Source organism: Leptosomus discolor, chromosome 5, assembly GCF_034619465.1.
Source record: "Leptosomus discolor isolate bLepDis1 chromosome 5, bLepDis1.hap2, whole genome shotgun sequence".
Classification (NCBI taxonomy): Eukaryota; Metazoa; Chordata; class Aves; order Leptosomiformes; family Leptosomidae; genus Leptosomus; species Leptosomus discolor.
Genome location: NC_141395.1, coordinates 22,658,850 through 22,678,153, shown reverse-complemented (window position 1 = coordinate 22,678,153; position 19,304 = coordinate 22,658,850). Strand labels below are relative to the sequence as shown.

The following is a 19,304-nucleotide window of genomic DNA, read 5'->3' as shown; positions in this document are numbered from 1 at the left end:
ATAAAGAATAGAACGCTCAGGATGGATATTATCAATATACGTAAATATATGAAGGAACAGCATAAAGACGACTGAGACAGGTTCTTTTCAGTGGTGCCCAGTGACAGGGCAAAAGGTGATGGGCACACACTGAAATGCAGGAGGTTCTGCCTGAGCATCAGGAAACACTTTTTCACTGTAAGGGTGACCAAGGACTGATACAGGTTGCTCAGAGAGGTTGTGGAGTCTCCATCCTTGGGAGATACTCAAAAGCTGTATGGACATGGTCCTGGGCAGCATGCTACAGGTGACCCAGGCTGAGAAGGAGGGTTGGACAAGATCACCCCCAGAGCTCCCTTCCAACCTCAGCCATTCTGTGATTCTGTGGAAGAAGGTATAGCCAAGCACACACACTTACTGACATTTTCAAAAACACATCAATGGTTCACTTTCTGTGAAATCAGTGATCCTGAACTCTGGAAAAATCAAACACAGAATGGAGATTAAACTAATTTTAACAGAAATGAAACACAGAAGTGCTTCTTGGAAATTCCACTAGCTCCCTAACAACATATTTAGGGACCTAAATAACTTTGAAAATCTAGTCATATTTTACTTGGTTAAGATTATATGAGGAGTCTGTAACCTGCTGAAGAACCAGTAGCAGCCTTCCCAATCCTCAGTCACAGATCTGTATTCTTTTCCACCTACAGATAGACTCTACCCTTGAATTGCTTTGTTATTCATATACCAACCAAGGAGGATCCTGAGGTCCTTGTATTTCTGCTCATTAGATATTTCCACAGTACACTTAGCTGTAACGTGTCACCTTACATTTTTATTATTTCGGATTTTCTATAAAAATACAAACACAAAGCAATGAAAGTCCAATGTATCAGACAATAAAATAACATGTAAAAATCAAATTATTCCTCAGACAAGTATACATAGCTTTTACTGATATCATGATGCCCTATCTATAACCATAGGCAGAATCTGGTCTTTTGAAGTAGTTTAGGCACATTGCTCTAACTGCATTTCACATTCCTATTAAGAGACAAACAATACAGTGCTCTGAAACTTGCATATCTGCTGTCAAATTATTCATCATTAAGACTCTATTAAGTATGTTCCTTTAATTACTTTAAACACTTCATTTTAAATAACTACAATTCTATTAATTCTTTTGTCCTTTGTTTCACAAAAGCAGTCAACTCTAAGCCTTACTATATACTGTATAACACACACACTTGTATTTCTTTACTGTTCCAAGCAACAGCAGTAAAAATGTATGCTGCATGACACATCAGTATCATGTCAGTACCAATGCAGATGGCAAAATTACAAAAAAGTTGGTAAAGGCAGCTGCAATATGAAAGGCTACATTAGAAAATGATAATATTTAGATATTATCTCCAAAAAATAATGTGCCCACAACAGTTCTTATCTGTTCAGATGGATGAAACTACCTGTAGTACACCAGCTGCTCCACACTGTATACAACAAAGCAAAGTGAAGGTGCAAATATTTTGGCTCCTCTACCTCATATGACTGGTCTATTCTCTCTCTTGACATGATCATACCTTGAAAACAACAATAACTGAGTACTCTTAAAGAACTTCTTCAGAGATCATTACCAACATTAAACATGAGGTGTATGTTTGCACAGAAGGTACAAAGATAATTATATTGCCTACCTGCAAACTTCCAGGAAGCTGAACTTGTGATGGGGTAGTTTGGTTCTGCTGGAGCCAGGTCAGCTCCTGAAGCAGTCAAGCGTCACTAAATTCAAACTCATAAGCACTTCCAAGGGCTTTAGGTCTCGGCACAGTACAACACAGAGGAAGAACTACACCATTCAGTGAGTACTCACAAGCTCAACTCCATTCCACTCCTGGCTATTTAACACGAATTAATGAAGCATAATAATTTTTAATGAAATTTCATTTAATCCTCAGGTTTTGTGGGTTATAAAATTAAATAACCATTTCTTATCACCAATCAGTTTTAAAACAGGTGCCTTCTACCGCTTTCAGAAGAGCAACACTTGACTGATACGGACATGAGAGGCGAATTTGCTTCAGTTCTGACAGCTGTCAGTGTAGCCTAGAAAATGGCTCTTAATTTACCACCTCCCTGTAAACAGCACTGTAAAGAGACAGATCCTGAAACACAGGATCTTTGCAACATGATCTTAAATCCTCACTTTACACTGGTATAAACACCCACACCTCCAGATTACAATGGAAAATCTTTATCTCCTCTTTGCCACACAACTTTTCATAGGCATTACTTTTCTTTCCAAAATTTCAAATCATTGCTACCTTAAGAGATAGTACTGATATGATGTAACAATTCTCACAAGATAATATAATTTGAAGAATTTATGGACCTATTTTACTTCAAAAAGCTTAGGTGTAATGGTATTTGAGAATCTTTTACTTTGTAATATTTTGCCAGAATGGACACACCTAAGTAGTGGCAGCAGATGGGAGAGGTTAAAAGTATCAACTCTCAAATTACCAACTTTGCTAGGCCACCTTCCCTTCATAATTTAGACCCTTCTGTTGGAGATTTGAAAATATATTCTAGACAGATGACATGTTAACAGAATCATTTCATGGTTCAGTGTCTTCGCAGTATGATTTATCTCTATCTCTAGGCACTGGAGGTCCCTTTTCAGGAGATTTACGAGTTAGATCCAAGAATTCATTTTGATGAGGGAGAATGTGCGCATCATCACAAACCAGAAAATTAACATTTGCTCTAAGGTAATGCTTCCTTCTCATTAGCAGTTTTAAGAATAAGTCTTGTGCATGTGGTATCACAAGTGTTTCCAAGACACTGCACATTCACACAATAAAAAGTTCAGGAATGAAAGAGGTTTTTAAAATTTGCATTAGTCCATGAACATGTCTCACTGCACATTCAAACAATAAAATGTTCATGAATAAAAAAGGTTTTTAAAAAGTTCATGAACTTGTATTCCCTTCTCTTCAAAATCTACGTAATATCTACAGAAAGAGAGGTCCAGAAGGCTAGTGTCTAACGTAACATCTGACTTAAAACCTAACTGGCATTTTCTTCTTCACTCCACTTTTGCTATCAGGTATTTGCTGCAGACACTACATTTTCTGTAGGTCAAGAAAAGAGGTTAACCACTGGAAGATGGTTAAGCATCTGGTCCACAGCTCAGGCCATATTATCAGAAGTACAAAGTTAATAGTTATACTCCTTATAAAACACAGTGTTTGCAAAAGTGCTCAGCATCCAGCATCTCCTGCTTTGAAACACGAGTTAGGTTTTCAGGGGAGTGCAGCACTGTGGGATCACCTGTTTTCATGCCTGACCCTTCTGAGGGTTCAGCCGCCTTCTGGAAAGCAGCTATTCTGTGGAGATAAATTCAATCTCTAATCACATGTTATATTGCTCAACTCCATGAAAGCAAACCTTTTTACTGTTCTGTTCAAACAGAGACTTCTGGTAGTTGCAAGACAGAATTGAAGACGTGAGAAACAATGCAAATGTGTCTGATTCAGAACAAGGATCAACAATGTCAGATTGCCAATGCATGTATGTCACCCACTTCACACTACAGGCAGTTTGTAGTTACAGTTGTAGCTAAGTATGACTGGGAAAATCATAACTTCAACAGTCTTTCAATGAGATACATACCTAAGATGGGATAGAGGGGATGTTCACGACAACTGGAATCTTTTCTTGTGATATATGTTGTTTTCTGTTAATGTCCTCCAAAGAGGGGAATGTGAAATATTTCAAATCAAAATGAAGGAGATAGATCTGGATTTAAATAGGCATAAAGGGTCTCCTCTTCCAGCAACATCATATGATCCAAACATCTTGGAGTCCTATGATGTATCCACAGATATGCTCCTTTGCAGACCTCTGAGCCATTGAACCTGGAACTTAGTCCGTCCCTGGTTCAAGTTATATAATTCAGACATGGATCTGTGTCAGCTGGAAGTGGTAAGTTTAACAGAAGTCTTAAGTGTGGAAATAAAGTTTTCATTCCCACAGAGAGTTTCCTGGGACTGAAAGTTTGACTATGCTTTGCTGAATATCTAATTTTCTAAAGAAGTGTCACTCTGACCTTCCCTTCCATAGTTATAACTGCTGTATAGAAAGTATAGAGAAGTGTAATTTCTTACCTACTGGAAGAACATTTAGGCTTTGTAACTAGTACCATTTGAATTTCATACCTTATTCGCTTCTTGTTTAGAGAACACACACAGTGCAGGATGTTTGGCTACTGTTAGCTTTTCCCATTTTCCTGCTTAAATTACCACATGAAAACAGTAAAAGCCTAATCCTTGACTTGAGTTTTACATAAGAAGACATCTCCAAAGATCTTGCGGGGTATGTAACTTCTGTGACTGTTAGTACAAAATCATTGATTCAGTGGTGTCAAAGTATATATAAAGGCAAAATAAAGACTAACTGATTTCAATTATATTCATTTAAGACCAAGGCCTAGCTCCACATCTCACTAAGTTGAAACTCAATGCCAAAGCTAACGGCATAATTACTGGTTGCCTCTAGAAAAAAGCCAATGACCAAACTGACATAGAAACTTAACTACTTTATTCCCTACCTGAGAATGGAAGAATTCTGTGGAAACACACACACAGGTTTCTATATCTGGCTTTGACAATTTTGCCATTACTAACATTTTTAAGTATATTCATAAGAACAGATCACTCGGTGCTTGGTAACAAAATTTGAAAACTATTGCAAAGTTTTCTGCTAATGTAAAGAAATCAACAGCACACAAAATAGACCAGTCTAGCACACAGAAGGCAGCATAAATAGAAAGATATGGATCAACTGTAGTCAAGAATGTAAGGGAACAAGGAAGTAATTCCTGATAACTCTCTGAGTGATGTCCAAGGGCCATTTACTGTGAATAGCAATTTCACCTCTTCTTCTCCAAACTAAAGTCAAATCAGCCCAATCAATAAAAATTATCCTGGGAGAACATGTACAGAAATCAGATATATGCAGTAAATCAATAGCCCATTACATTTATTGCTCACTATTCACAGTAGTTTTTTACATGTCCAGTTAAAATGGAGCATGACTGTAGGGTACCACAGTCACACCATAACTGTGCAACACTCTTTGTTGTCATTTGGTATTAAGTGCGTTTAGTACATCTGACAATAGCTGAAACCCAGTTTGCCAGTCTCTCATCAAACCACATGAAACCACAGGTGAAAGAGGAGCTCTTATCAACAAATCAAATTATATATGTCTCTGTCAGAAATTAGAGTATGGGTACATACACAAGGCTGGAGTTATTTAAGGTTATACTTCTTCCCAACTCAGGTCTTGAAATTACCTCCAGAATTCCAGCATTAGAAGTGTGTACCTTAGTATTCAGCTCCATTGTACTCCAATATTAATGTGGTTTGAATAGCAAATCACAGTTGTGAGATAATTTCGGAAACCACTAACCTCCTGCTAGCAGCCATTTTACAGATGAAAGCAAAACTTAGCTGAACGAGTTCCTTCTCACTATATCCCTCAGGAGCAGTAAGCTCCAGACACTTGAGAACAGTGCTGTCACGTTCAGGAACTGAGGGCCCTCAGCTGAGCGAGCCCTTCCTCCACCTCACCAGATGTGCAGAATTACATCTTGATTTAAATGATGGGTGGAGCAGAGCCTGCTGTAGGGAAAGCTCAGGCAGGCAGCCTCCTACAGAAAGCAAGAGGCGGCAGGCACTAGTGGTTACCACCCCTCAGCTGAGACAAGAATCCAACCTACATGAGTATGCTGCCTCTCAGTCACTCCACTCTAACCTGAGCTGTTTGGTTGCAGGTATCAGCAGAGCATTTTTAAGACATGAAGATCCGTGTGCACAGCACAAAGGCCTCTGAAGATGTGACAAGTGCTAGTCCCAGCTAAGAAACTTGGTGAGTCCAGAGTCTAACTGTACTCTCACTGAGTCAAAAACTAGGGCTTAGAGCTTTGGCTCAAATGCACAACAGATGCAGAGAAAGTCTTGGTCAAGAAACTGAGAAGCAATAACAAAAAAGAAAAGAAAAAAAGAAACAGCAGGGTTCCTTTTCTTTCGATTAGATCTTACAATGACATTAAGGCATGTGGAGAGGGGAAATAGAGATCGAGTGTATCTTTCCTCTTCTCATAAGGCAGCTAAGGGTTACCAAATAAAGCTAGTGAGTGACGCACAAAAGGAGAGAGTTCTTCCAATAAAATATAGCTAACCTGTGGGCTTCTTTGCTACTAGATGTTATGGTAGGCGAGAATTGTATTGGATAAATTCAGAGATGATACTCAAAGATACTAGCTACCTAAAAATGACCAAATGGCTTAACATTTGCATTTATAACACCAGACAGAGATATTATCATGAAAGCAGAAAGTGTAAAGGTGCCAGATCCCTGAGCTCAGAGGATTTTGGATTGAACAAGTTGAAGGTGAGCTGGAATGCTTCTGTACATTGCTGCTTGAGCACTCAACAGCCAGTGCTTGGAAGAACTACTTTCAACCTGAGAAGAGCCTCAATGCTCATGTCAAAAATACTGTTAAAAATGTGTGAACAGCAGCACAGATATCAGGAGCTGCACTAAGATTACTTCTAAACTTTCAAACTGCTAGAAGAGGGGAATGCACCTTTTGGTCATATTTACTATCCCTCTGAATCGACTTCAAAAAAAGTACCAGGAGAGAAGTTCTGTCTCCTATATCCCAGGCCCCTTATCCAGCACTTATCATAGTCCACTTTATCTAATAGGAGTGCATAGTTACCAGCAGCAGGGCTATAGCTCATAAAATGCAAAGCAGAGGGAAATCTCTCGACTTGAAAACTCCTATCGTTCTATTTAGTAAATGTACCCATTATTTAAATCATCAGATAGTTACTTTGCCTTCGTTTTGCTAAGTCATACAGAGGTGCAACAGCAAACAGGGAAAGAGGTAAACTATAGATAGAAATCAAAGCCTCTACATGCCCTATTCTATGTATCTTCCTACTGCTTGCTGTTCTTTTGGTATGACTTCTGTCCTTTTAAACTGTTTTGAGAACTGATAAAATTTATAGATATTGCTTTAGTAATCTGAAGACTCCCTTGCTGCCTTAATTGCCAGGACCTGTTTTACACTTGTGCAAAGGCAAGAAGATGAACCACTGCTTCAGTATGAATAATTTTGGAAAGGGTGGTGGCAGTTCACATCTGAGCTGGATAGGAGATAACTGTATGACGCAGAACCCTGCACAACTGCATCTGCATATAAATAGACTTCATCAGAAATGCAAATTGCAATCAGAAATTTTAAAACGCTACGATAACTGTGCAGATAACAAAAGGTCAAACACTCGTATTGATAACAGTTTAAAACCTTCAGCAGTCAGTGGTGATTCTTTCTTTATGACCAAAATGTGCAAAAGACAAGTATATGCCACAGTCTAATGAATGACGGGACAAATTCTTTCTGTATTTCTTCTATTATTACAACTGTTCTGTTGTTAAAATCTATTTTACACTGTCAATCTCAACTTATTCAGGAAGACTCAATAAAGAGAAAACAAAACGAAACCAAAAATAGACAGCATAAAATAATACAGTAATTTATATGACTATACATAAAGGGAATTTCTATCCCTTTTTCATATCCATGTACAACAATCCAGATCTTCACATTTTGACATCCTTGGGTAAATGAAAAAATAAATTATGACTACCGTTTGCTGAAACTGCCAGACTGCTTCACAGCATTGTCAAAACTGTGTGGTTTTCTGCCACAGTAAAACAAGCCTAAGACTAGGGCAATAACATTTAAAAACGTTATTCAACAGTTACAAATGTTGGCTTCTTCCTCTTTTGAAACAAATGTTTTCATCAATAGTAGCTAAATAAAGTACTTTTGAAGGGAGGTACCTTGATATTATGTGATTTCATATTCTAAGATAAGAATAAAATAAATATGTAAGTCTATAATTTCAAGGCATTCCAAATATAACTTACTGTAGAAGTCAGGCTGAAAAAAAGAAAAGTCTTTAACATTACAGCTTTTTAACGTCTTTTTCTATCAGAGATTCTTAGGATTTGAAGCACAAACGTTTACCAAATAGCTCTTTCTCCTTTGACTAGATTGCCTTTGAACAAACTAGTGAGTGAGGAGAGCCATCTAGTGCCATACCTTGGAATTTTAAAAAGGGTTTTCACCGGATGCATGTCAAATAAAGGAGGGTCTCCATCCCCCAGTTCAATAGCTGTTATTCCCAAGGACCATACATCGCATCGAGCATCATATGAGTAGTCATACTGCTGTTCACAAGCAATGACCTATCAGAAAAAAGCAGAGAAAACAATACTTTAACCTAATGTACAATTCACACTATCCTAGTGTGACATGAAAGTATTTTTTTGAGTCATGTCTAAAATTTTACGTAGCTTTCAAATCGATATCTTTGCCGGTATATCTCAGTTAGGAAAAGCCCCACAAAAATGTAACATTAAATTAGAACTTCTCTTAGGTTTGTTTTCTTCAAAAACAATCTCCCTCTTTTTTTTATATACATTAAGCTCCACTGGATACTTCAAATAGCTATACAAAAAATGTCACTCTACTGAATTCTGGTTTTGAAAGCACTTCTTACAGAAACCTACTACAACAGCAGAGAATCCTATTGATGTTATTCTTATTAACTTCTATGACTATTCATGAGGATAGACTGATTTGCACAGCTGTTGTTTAGATAAGAATATTCTATCAGTCATTTCTGCCAATTTTTTCCTTTTTTAGTCTGCCTCTACTAGATTTGAGTAGTTTAAAAAAATCTTTATGAACATACCATGTACCTTGTCTAAGAAAAACTACAGTTAACAGCAATCTCTCCTTGGACATCAAAACTCTTCTACATCACAGACTTGATACACACTTCCAGCTAACCCACTGTTTGCATTCTAATCATAAGCTAACTATTCACATAAGCTGGAAACAATTCCGCATCTAAACATGAGATTCAAACTAAAGTTTAAATTTAGCCCTTATCTTTGCAAAGGAATGAGGCAAAAATCGCAGCTTCACTGCCTTTTATTCTATCATGATTTAGAATACTGTCTCAACTTTGCGTTCCCAAACCTCACCAATCAGACTAACTGCTTTGAAAGTTTGTCAGATCCCTGCATATTGCTAGTATCAGCTTCCATGATTTTTCACATGGTTTTAAGGGGCAATGGTTTTAAACTAGAAACAGGTAGATTTAGATTGGATATTAGGAAGAAGTTCTGTACCATAAGGGTGGTAAAGCACTGGAACAGTTTGCCCAGAGAGGTGGTGGAAGCCCCATCCCTGGAGACAGTCAAGATCAGGCTTGATGGGGCTCTGGGCAACCTGATTGAGCTAAAGATGTCCCTGCTCACTGCAGGGGGGTTGGGCTAGATGGCCTTTGGGGGTCCCTTCCAGCCCAATGCATTCTATGATTCTAAGTAGCGTTACTAATTTGTATTTAAGATTAACAGAACTTCTGACAGCATGTCCTAAGGTAGCTGTATCGATGTTCTAGAAGAGGTTTGTTGGGTTTTTTTTACTTCTGTATTACTTCTAAGGTCTTGTGTTAGGGCTTCAGTCTGGGGCAATGGTTTGCAGAGATGCCAACATACAAGTCAGCACCCCAGGCAGCTGCTGGCAAAGAGCCACTAACAGCCTGCTGTAAGAAAATCTCTCCTGGAGAAGCTGCTGATTCCAGTTTAACCTATTGGTTATTTTCTCCATAAGGCGCACCTAACAGAGGCACTCCTGCCTCTGGTAGAGATTCTATCCAACAGGCCCATAGGACCTGTCCATCTCTTACTCTGGGACTCAGGACCCCATCATACAGCACTCATCATTTATTTTATCAGAAATCAGGGGTGCTGAACATACTAGTTAAAATAATACCAAAATGTTGGGGGGGTGGTTGTGGGTGTTGGCAGTAAAGTTGGACATTAGTTATTTCCTTTGCTATATACTAATAATTCAGCTCTTTTCCTAGAGCAAACCAGTTCAGAAAAATTAAGACCTTTCCTGAATTTTCTATTAATGTTTTGACAAGTGTTGAGATCTCTCTCTTCCTCCTCAATTTTTCCAGGTTAGTATGCCAAAGAAATTTCTTTTCATACCCTACCGATAGTGGTATTTCCCCTTTATCACTATAATGTCAAAGAATCTGATAGAGTATTAGACCAATGTTTCTCAACTATTGTCTGAGGAACACCGGTGATCTTAAGACATGATAAAGCAGTCAGCAAAATGTCTGCAAACCATCTGAGAAAAACATACACACACATTCCCCTACACATCAACTATCAAATAAACAGAACGGGGAAAAAATGAAAGTCAGCATTGCAAAAGAAGGTTCAGGGATTTTCTTCTTCAACTTGAAGAGGCAGAATTTTGTTAGCTAATGCAGTGTTTTTTAAAGTTGTCACATGACAATCATTTTTCGATCTTTTCTTCAACAGAATGTCTTAAGTGAAAGCTTTGAAATATTTCTTAATTCTTCAGAGTTCATTATAGCCTTGATCTCATTCCAGAGATCCCTCTGTCTCTTGAAAAAGATGAGTTTTAGTGTGCAGTAGATAGATTCTATGCAACTCAAGCAGAGCACTTTAAACCACCACCCTTATATTTCAAAGGCCTATATGGTAATTTCATTTCCTTATACCATGCCTTAGAGAGAAGGAAAAAAATCAAATCTGATGTAAAAACTTGCAAGAAAATCAGTGTGGAGATCCATCAGAGATACTTAAATAATATATTCTAAAGAGTCCATACTTGGTGTTGGCTGGAGTTTCCTTCATTGCAGTTTTGCTCAAGAGATTGAAAGGGAAGCTTTTATTTCTTGATTATTTTTGTTTCTTTATACAAACTTGGGGTAAGTTCCCAAATTATCTATATACTCAAGGATATTCCATCAAAAAAAAAAAAAAAAAAAAAAAAAGAATCATGCAAGTCAGCTTCCAAGGGCATGACTCAGAAGTTGCAAGTAGCTTATCAATACATGACTAATTAAATGCAGTGTTCTCCTTCCTTTTTTAACACATGAAAAATATTTATCTGCTTGGTTAAAAAGCTGCTAGAGCCCATCTCGTGGAAGTGACTACCTCAGATGTTACCTGGTTCTCATCATTATGTTAATTTTTTTGAAATACTTTTTTTTTGTTCTCAAACTTTATGATGCAGAGGAATATATTTTCCTTTTCAAGGGAAGGAAAAGAAGGATCTGCTAAAGGTCACTGGACTTCATCAGCAGTGCCACAAACACAGCTGGTCTCCCACACTCAAGGACACCACCACTTTTTTCTCTGTAAGCACATCACAATTGCTTCTAGCTATAGGCCAACGGCAAAACTTCCTAAAACTTGGTCTTAGAAAGCTTAACAAGCTACACTAAAATGAGCACCAGAGAGCTTTGCACTATAATGGATGGGGAAAAGAAAGTATAGTGCAACTGCTGTTCTAAAAAACCAAACAAATAAACAAAAAGTCTTCGAGCTTTTCTCACCTTCACAATGTATCACCTACCAAACAAAGAAAGGAATACATAATGCATCTTTGTATGTCTTCTGCTCCATAGCTAACAGCTACACCTCCAGGAAATATGGTTCATGGCAGTAAAATGACACTATGGCAAAATACTGGCACTCTAACCAAGGGGAATTAAACACTATCATATACTCCTCCATTCTAATATCAGACCCTGCAGTGATTCTCCTAGAAAAATACTCCCCTTAATCTGTATTCTCCTTGTTTACAAAAATTCAGCCAGTGGAACATGCAACACAGTATGTTTTAGACAGTTAGCTTGACTATAGCACGATCAGCCTCACAGAAAACATACAAAATGAACTGCTGACACCAAGTATGCATCTTGTATATGAATTTGATGATCACTTTGGTTTGAAACAAGTTTTCAGTTTCTGTGGTACTTATTATTAGAATCTTACCAACTTATGGACCACTTAAAGAAACACAAATGCCACTAATTTTAATCTTTAAAGGAAGAATCAAATTGCACAGCTTTTTCCTTGATGAAAGGTGTACATTGGCAGTTTGCTTTATACGTTGGCTAGCAGACAACACTCTACCTTCAAAACTGAAGAAGAAAGCCTTCTCTCAGTCATAGTTTACAAGCTAAGTCCTTGGGAATGCCTCAGTGCTGTTTTGCCTTGAAAGCTATTGCAACTCCCTGCAGAGTGAAAATCTCTAAAAGCCAAATAAAAAAAGGAAAAATGCCATTGACTTATCTTTTATTCTGTTGCTACTTCTATCGGGAACTCAGAGATACTTATTTTTTTGAAACATCTGTCCTTTTTTTGGTTGGAGTTCTGGAGCTAAGAGTGCCTACCAGCACTGCTGACGCCTGCTCTGCCCAGTAGGGCATGAAGAAGACAGCCCAGAAGAAATGATCTGAAACTGAGGAAAATGCTACTTCCTTTCTCTACCTTGTGCAAAGACATCACATCTGTACCTATTTTATATCCAGCAAAATCCTCCCCTGCTTGTACAAGCAAAAAAAAGTAGTAGTTTGCTTTGCTGCAAACACTATGTTCTTGCCAAAGCTTCAACGGGTGATGTAGTTAATCTTGAGATTTGCTAGTAAACACCATGGGAATAAGCACCAGGTCTTTCACTTTGGCATGGGCTGGTTAAGGGCACACAGTGGCCCAGGTTGCTATGGAGACAGGCTGTCACCTTTTGTATTAGTTGCGATTTCATCATGATTTCATGCCCAGCCATACTGCCGTAGGATGGAAAGCACTTAAACACCACACAGAGAAACAGAGAATGTGATGGTAGTTGTCAGCACTAATCGTGCTGAGGGTCACACTGGGACAGGGTGAAGTGGGGGGGAATTCACTGGTCTGGCAAAGTCAGTACATAAACAAATCAGTGACACTAAGGGAATTTAGAGAAGCCAGTGACGAGGCATCCTGTGTGCTTTATCAGTTCTACAGAAACGCAAAAACCTCACAGAGATACACAAGGTGATTTATACCCTGACAAGAAGGCTTTATATTCAAGGATATAATTCTGCTTGTTCTGAAATCAATGCAAAGATTTCTTTGAACTTCAGCAAGTCCATATGCAGATCACAGGTGGATTTAAAAGAAGAAAACAGATAATACAGAGAACTATCTGTTATTTGTACAGTGGTCATACTGACTTGTGGGCAGAGAGGAAGCTATACATATGTTTAGCTGAAGCAAAATACTTCAAACCCTGTTAAGTTTACCCAGAATTATTAGAAGTGAACATACTTTCATTTTCCCTCAGTATACAGCGCACGTACAAAGTATAGCTGCAAGCATACACAATACGGATAAGAGCAGTACAGATGTGCTACCTGGAGACGACTGCTACACAATTAGCGCTGGTGACCCAACCGCAGAAAGGACTCTGGAGTTACAAAGGTTGATGCTCCTGAAGAAAGGCGGTGCTGTACTCAGCTGACGTAGCTAACTAAGCAGCTTATGAGGTGTGCGAGCTGAAAAGCACTGCGTATGTAAAATGAATGTGACACAAAATTGTTACCCTTGCTGCAAGGAGAACAAAATTGCTAGCTATGCAAGTCAAATGAAATAACCCAACTGAACTTCTGTGCTCCATCTGACACTATGTAACCAAAATTAATTTATCTACATAGGAAACATAATATTAAATATTCTTCTAATTCCTACGCACTGAGGCGGGGGGGGGGGGGGGGGGGGGGAAGAGTCTTTCTTGATAGCATTTAGCAGCACTGGGGATACTGAATTATCCAGACCAAAGTGATACCTATCTCTAGCCCTCCAATGCTTCCTCTTTCACTCCTTCCCTCCCCTCAAGTACATTCACATAATTAGAAAAAGAGCAAATTTGATGGAAATTGGTTCCATATTGCCTCATTTTCTTATTTGGATTTCAGTTCCTTATTTATTATCATCATTCAAATCTTTCCATGGTGTATCAGAAAATTATTATATTGTCAGAAATGCTATCAAAATAAAAAGTAATTAATATTTTAAATAATTCTTATGAATATTTGTCACAATTATTATTGATTCATTGAAAATTAATTATATGTCAAGTAGTCAATTGTGTTTTAACAGCTGTGAGAAATCTATTTTTATTTTCAACTCACACAAGTGAAATATTCTGGAGACCATTAAACTGCTCTGACAACAGGCTACATTTGCAGGGAAACATACTACCTTTTATTAGACCAAATGATACAGTGAGGAAAAACAGATAAGCTTTTCAGCACACAAATCTAGAGCACACAAGACTACCATGGCTTCAACACTACTAATACTAACGTCATTGACACATTTTGTTTCTGACCCACAGATTTACTCCTGAGCAGTAAGGACACACTCTACATACCTCACATAGATTTGTAAATGGTATATCACAAAGAAACTGAAAACTCAGAGACAACTCCAGCCTCATAAGTAAACGCATTTCAAGTAGGGATCTCTGTGCAGGGCAGTGTGGTACTGAAATGATTTTCTCAACTCTTTGGGTTTTTTGGTTTTCAAATTTTAAACACCCTACATAAAAGTTTCACAACCACTCCACATCCCCTCACAAGTGTTCCAGTTAGAACAAAACAGAAGCATCTGCAACCCCTCCACAACCCTTCACAAGATTATGGCCACGTTATCAAGGTTACTGGCAAGGTTCCCTGAAGTTCCCTCCAGCTGCCACGTCCTTTTCAACCCCCTCCTGCCCATGCTAGCCCATGAGGAAATCAGCTCTCCTGGAGGCAAAGGAGGAGGTAATGCATTCCGCCAGACCCCACTCTGCAGGGACAGCTCGCTGGTGCTGTCCTGCTGCACCCTCCACCTCTCCTGTGTGCTACCTCCTTTAAAGAAACCTCTGTATTCCAACTCAGCTTTCTGAATTCCACTGCTTTCCTTCTGGACTTCAAGCAACTTCAGTGTAACTCCTTACTACTGCAGCTTGTTAAAGCTTGGGTTTGAGAGCCACAGTAAATGAAGAAAGCGAGGAGGAAAAAAAACAGGGCAGAAACTGCCATTTCTTATTTCTTTATTCAATTCCTAAAGATCTGTGTTCCCAAAAATACAAAATTGTTTAAATCATGACAGTCAGCTCTCAGAAGGTGGCATCTCAGAGTCACAGGCATTTTAGTCATATGCAGCCATTTAGAGACCTAATTTTATCCTACTTTCTGCCACTGACCTGCTGCAAATCCTTAAGCAAGTCATTTCATTTCTATGTCCCTCAGTTCTTCCACACAGTCTGGCCCTATCTATTTAGAGCACTGGTTCCCACACTCCCCTACCCTGCCACCTTCCCACTCGTGTAGTAGCTCCCCTCTGGCATGCCCATACCTATTTACCACACTCACCACAGTGCTGCATTTCAAAAGCACAGCTAGTATTCCCTAAAAATATTTTCTAACACACCGTGGTGTCCCACTACTTTCACCTCCTGAAAGCAGGGATGTAAATTCAAAATATATGTCAAGTAGGCAACTCCTTTACACCCTAGGCTTAATATACTAGCAATATAACAGTGTTAAACAATAAGCAATTGTTCAAATCACAGGGTAACAAAAATCTATGTTGTGAATGCTACCATTCTTCATCATTACCATTTACTTATCACATCTATTATTTTTACCTAAATGTGGGGGATTTGTGAAGTATTTCACTATTAATTAATCATAGTATCAGATAAACACGAATTCTGAAAAAGCAGCAGAAGTTTTCACTATTCCCATTGGTAAAGTTTCTTCCTAAGGACAATCAGTTATTTTTTGTAAATTATGTTTTCAATCTTATCCCATTTACTGTAATCCACAAGGTAAAAAAACTAGTAAGAGCTAATTCAGTAATCTGTCTTATCATTAGCTGTAAGAGAATAGTTATTATAACTTCATGGAAATGTTATAAGGAAATATTTTCAAAATTTTCCTTATTAGAGAAGGTACCTAGTTCCTTTTGTTTGTTTATCACAAAATACACGTACTGTTTCACTGTACAACTGTTTTTAAATGGCTTTTGGGCAGAAAAATAAATGTGTATATATTCTTGAAATATATATCCTATTTATACCAAGTGATAGATTCCTACAGTTTATTATAAATCAGGATTTACAAACTTCCATGCTTAGTTGGCATTTATAAGTGTAGTGAAAATGTGCATATCGGAAGAGCTAATTTTAGCTAATAAGGGATTAAAGTGAAGAGACCTAGAGCTATTAACAGGATGCTGACCTTGAGAACCATGATGTAAGCAAAGGGCTGCAAATAAGCTAGCTTGAAGCGTGACAAAATGAGAATATATTCCAAAATTTCAGGGGAATGTATCATTGTATTTGTTTAGACTTAATTAAAAACATAAGCCCAGGTTAGTGATGGGTTTGTGTTTTCTATGCTGCTTTTCCAACTCAGTACTTAACTACACATGAAATGTATTCGCTATTAAATGGATTTTTTTGTAAATTTTTTCATGTCTCCAACCATAGAGAGGTACATAAGAGAAATCAGTCCTAATCAATCAAAAGGAAGATGGTTTTTTGATCAAATTCTAAGGCCTGAATACAGCCCTTACCATAATGAATATGGACTTCAGTGGAAAAGCTGCTGCAAGTCTTTAAAAATTAGACTTCTCCCTTTATATAATTTTCAACTACATGAATGCAAATTACTTTTTGGGGTGCTCTTTTTATCAGTTTGGTTGACTTTATTTAGATTATGCAGAGACACAGCTTTGTGCTGAAACAATGCAAATATTATTAATTGTTTCAGGATTAGACTTATTGCCCACACATGAGATCAGATTTGAAGTTTAAAAAAATACAAAGGAACATTGGAAAAAGAAAGACAATTTAACTAGTCACCTATTGTTCTAACACTTATGTATTCTGATGCTCAGATGTACTGAATTTTATCCCAGGAAGTATGCCTTGATTCAGCAGGGGGAAGGAAAACAATCTGTGGTCTCTGGGGCAGTCTTATTGATCATTACTTCATCTTGGCAGGGTGGTAACAAATACCCAAAATACAGAGTTGACACAGCTTTAAACAATACTGTGACACCTGAAATCCCTCTGAAATCAACAGCAAAACAGAGCCAAGAGTTTACCTCTGGTTAACTCATTATTACAGAACTTGTATGATATCTTTACCAATGTCTCAGGCTTTCCTACTGTCATGCATCACATTTCAACACATAATTCTTCAAAGGATCAACTAGGTTTTAATTATGTTCCTTTTAAAACATAAATATGCATGCACCATTGTCATTTTTTAGCAGTTATCAGCGAAACATAACAGCATACTGATTGTGGTTTTAAATTACCTTCAGCATTTCTCCAGTTCTTTCTGACTTCAAGTATCCTTTTGTTTTTCCATTTCTGTTTTTCAAACTAGTTTTGGGCCAAAGAAAACATGTACAGATTCTAACTGAGCTTGTTTCAAGAGTCAAGTTTTCAGCTAGATCATGATAATATATTTGGGGGAAAAGGAAAACTGCAATTCTATTTGAACTAGATTTTGTTCAGTTCCACATGGAGGTTGAAGACAAACATGTTAAAGTTTAGAACTAGAGATGTAAAGGCAGTTCCGTTCAAAAGTTTCAAATCTGATACCTCCTGCTATCATTCATCACAATTTATTTCAGCATAACAGAAGCAGATTTTAGGTGACTTAAGTGTTTGGCAACAGGCAGCTTTAAACATCCACCATACTTAAACTATCCTGCCTTATTTATCTTCTCTTGGCATGCCTGTATTCAGTGTTTCAGTTTCTGCATGTCTGTATTTGTAGGAGTGTGATGACACCAACTAGGTTAAACAGCAATGATTGATTTTCAGTGAGTCTACTTTAAAGCTCCTCTCAAACTGACTCATCCTTGCCAAGTTCCTCTGTTGCTTCCACACAGCCTAGTTTTTTCCTCTATTTTCATTTTTCAGCAAAAATTTTGTTCATCACATGCTCTGCTCAAAATAAATGCTCAAGGACAAATCTTTTTGATTTGTCCTGTTGCTGCTAAACAAGCCTCACAGTTATCAGAAAAAAAAAAAAAAAAAAAAAAGAGCCCTCTAAGATGTTCAAGTGACTCAAAAGTGTTAAGCTGCTGCTTTTCGTGCTGCCAGTAAGAACACTGAGCTGAACAGAACACCTTATGCCACCCTCAATCACTGTGATTTTCCTACAAACTTTTGCTGTTGCAAGTACCATGCCAAACAATCCCTTCAATACATTTTGCAAATGTCATCTTAAAGTACAATGGTTTTCCTCATTATATAGATTATTCCTGATCCAAGCTGATGTAGCGATTCTAGTTTCCAGCATATTTGTTTCCTGCTTATATCCAGTCATTCTTATCTGTCAGCTTGAATAATCTTGCACCATTCTTCTCCAGGTTTTATTTTCTGGGGTTTACCCTGAAAAATATTGAAGCTTCACTTCACAAGGTTCATTTCTCTGAAACACTCCTGTAGTCTCTTCCTCCAAGGTAAGCCTTTTCATCTCCCCTCTCCACTCCCCCTTCCGATTAAATCCATCTTTCTCAACCTTAGATAAGACGAGGTCCCATGATTGCCTTATGCATTGACTGAGGCTCCTATGTTTCATACACAGATAGTAAAAGTCCAATTGAAAAAAAAAAAAAATCCTAGTCTTCATGGTTTCTATTTCTCTGATTAGTAACATTTCCTTCCTGTCCAGTTATTTTATGGTATTTTGGGGTTTGACACAGAGTCTATCCTACGCCAAAACCTTTAGGCAGCAAGATTTTTGCAACTGTCAAGTGATTTTCTAGTTTTCACTGATCTCACCACAGTCTCATCTAGAAAACACTGTTCCTAATAAGCTGTTACCCAAGCAGAGTTTTTCAGTTTATTGCAGTCCTAATCTTTGATCCTTCATGTAAAAATTTGGCTGCACATTTCAAAAACACCACAAAGATCTTCCCAGAAGTAAGGTAAATTGCACATTGCAGATCAGTTGAAATGTGTCATTCATGTGAACACAAAGAAAGCAACTGTAGTGACTCTAGCATGAGTGTTACACAAATTGTCATTTAAAAGCCATTTCAACAACAGCATAATGGATATCTGAGCACCTTACAGCTGTTTTGCAGATTGGTACATCTATGAAGCCTGATCGGTGTGGCTCACGCAGGCAGGCAAATGTGATGGATTACTATGCTTATGGTACTGGGTTGGTTATTTTGACAAATCTTTTCAAAACAGGAAGCATTCAAAGCTACTTCTGTTCCTGTTTTGATGTGCTATGCACATACCGTACATTGGTTACATGTGTTTTGTATTTTCAGGTCAAAAT

At 37.9% G+C, this 19,304-nt stretch overlaps 1 protein-coding gene across 1 annotated transcript in view; it reads right to left on the bottom strand.

Moving 5' to 3' along the window:
- MYO3B (myosin IIIB) overlaps positions 1–19,304 on the bottom strand; it is a 218,796-nt gene that overhangs the window by 150,386 nt on the left and 49,106 nt on the right. The window contains exon 7 of the mRNA XM_086465966.1: positions 8,162–8,307. Coding sequence (XP_086322092.1) covers positions 8,162–8,307 — 146 coding nt within the window. The remainder of the gene's footprint in view (positions 1–8,161; positions 8,308–19,304) is intronic.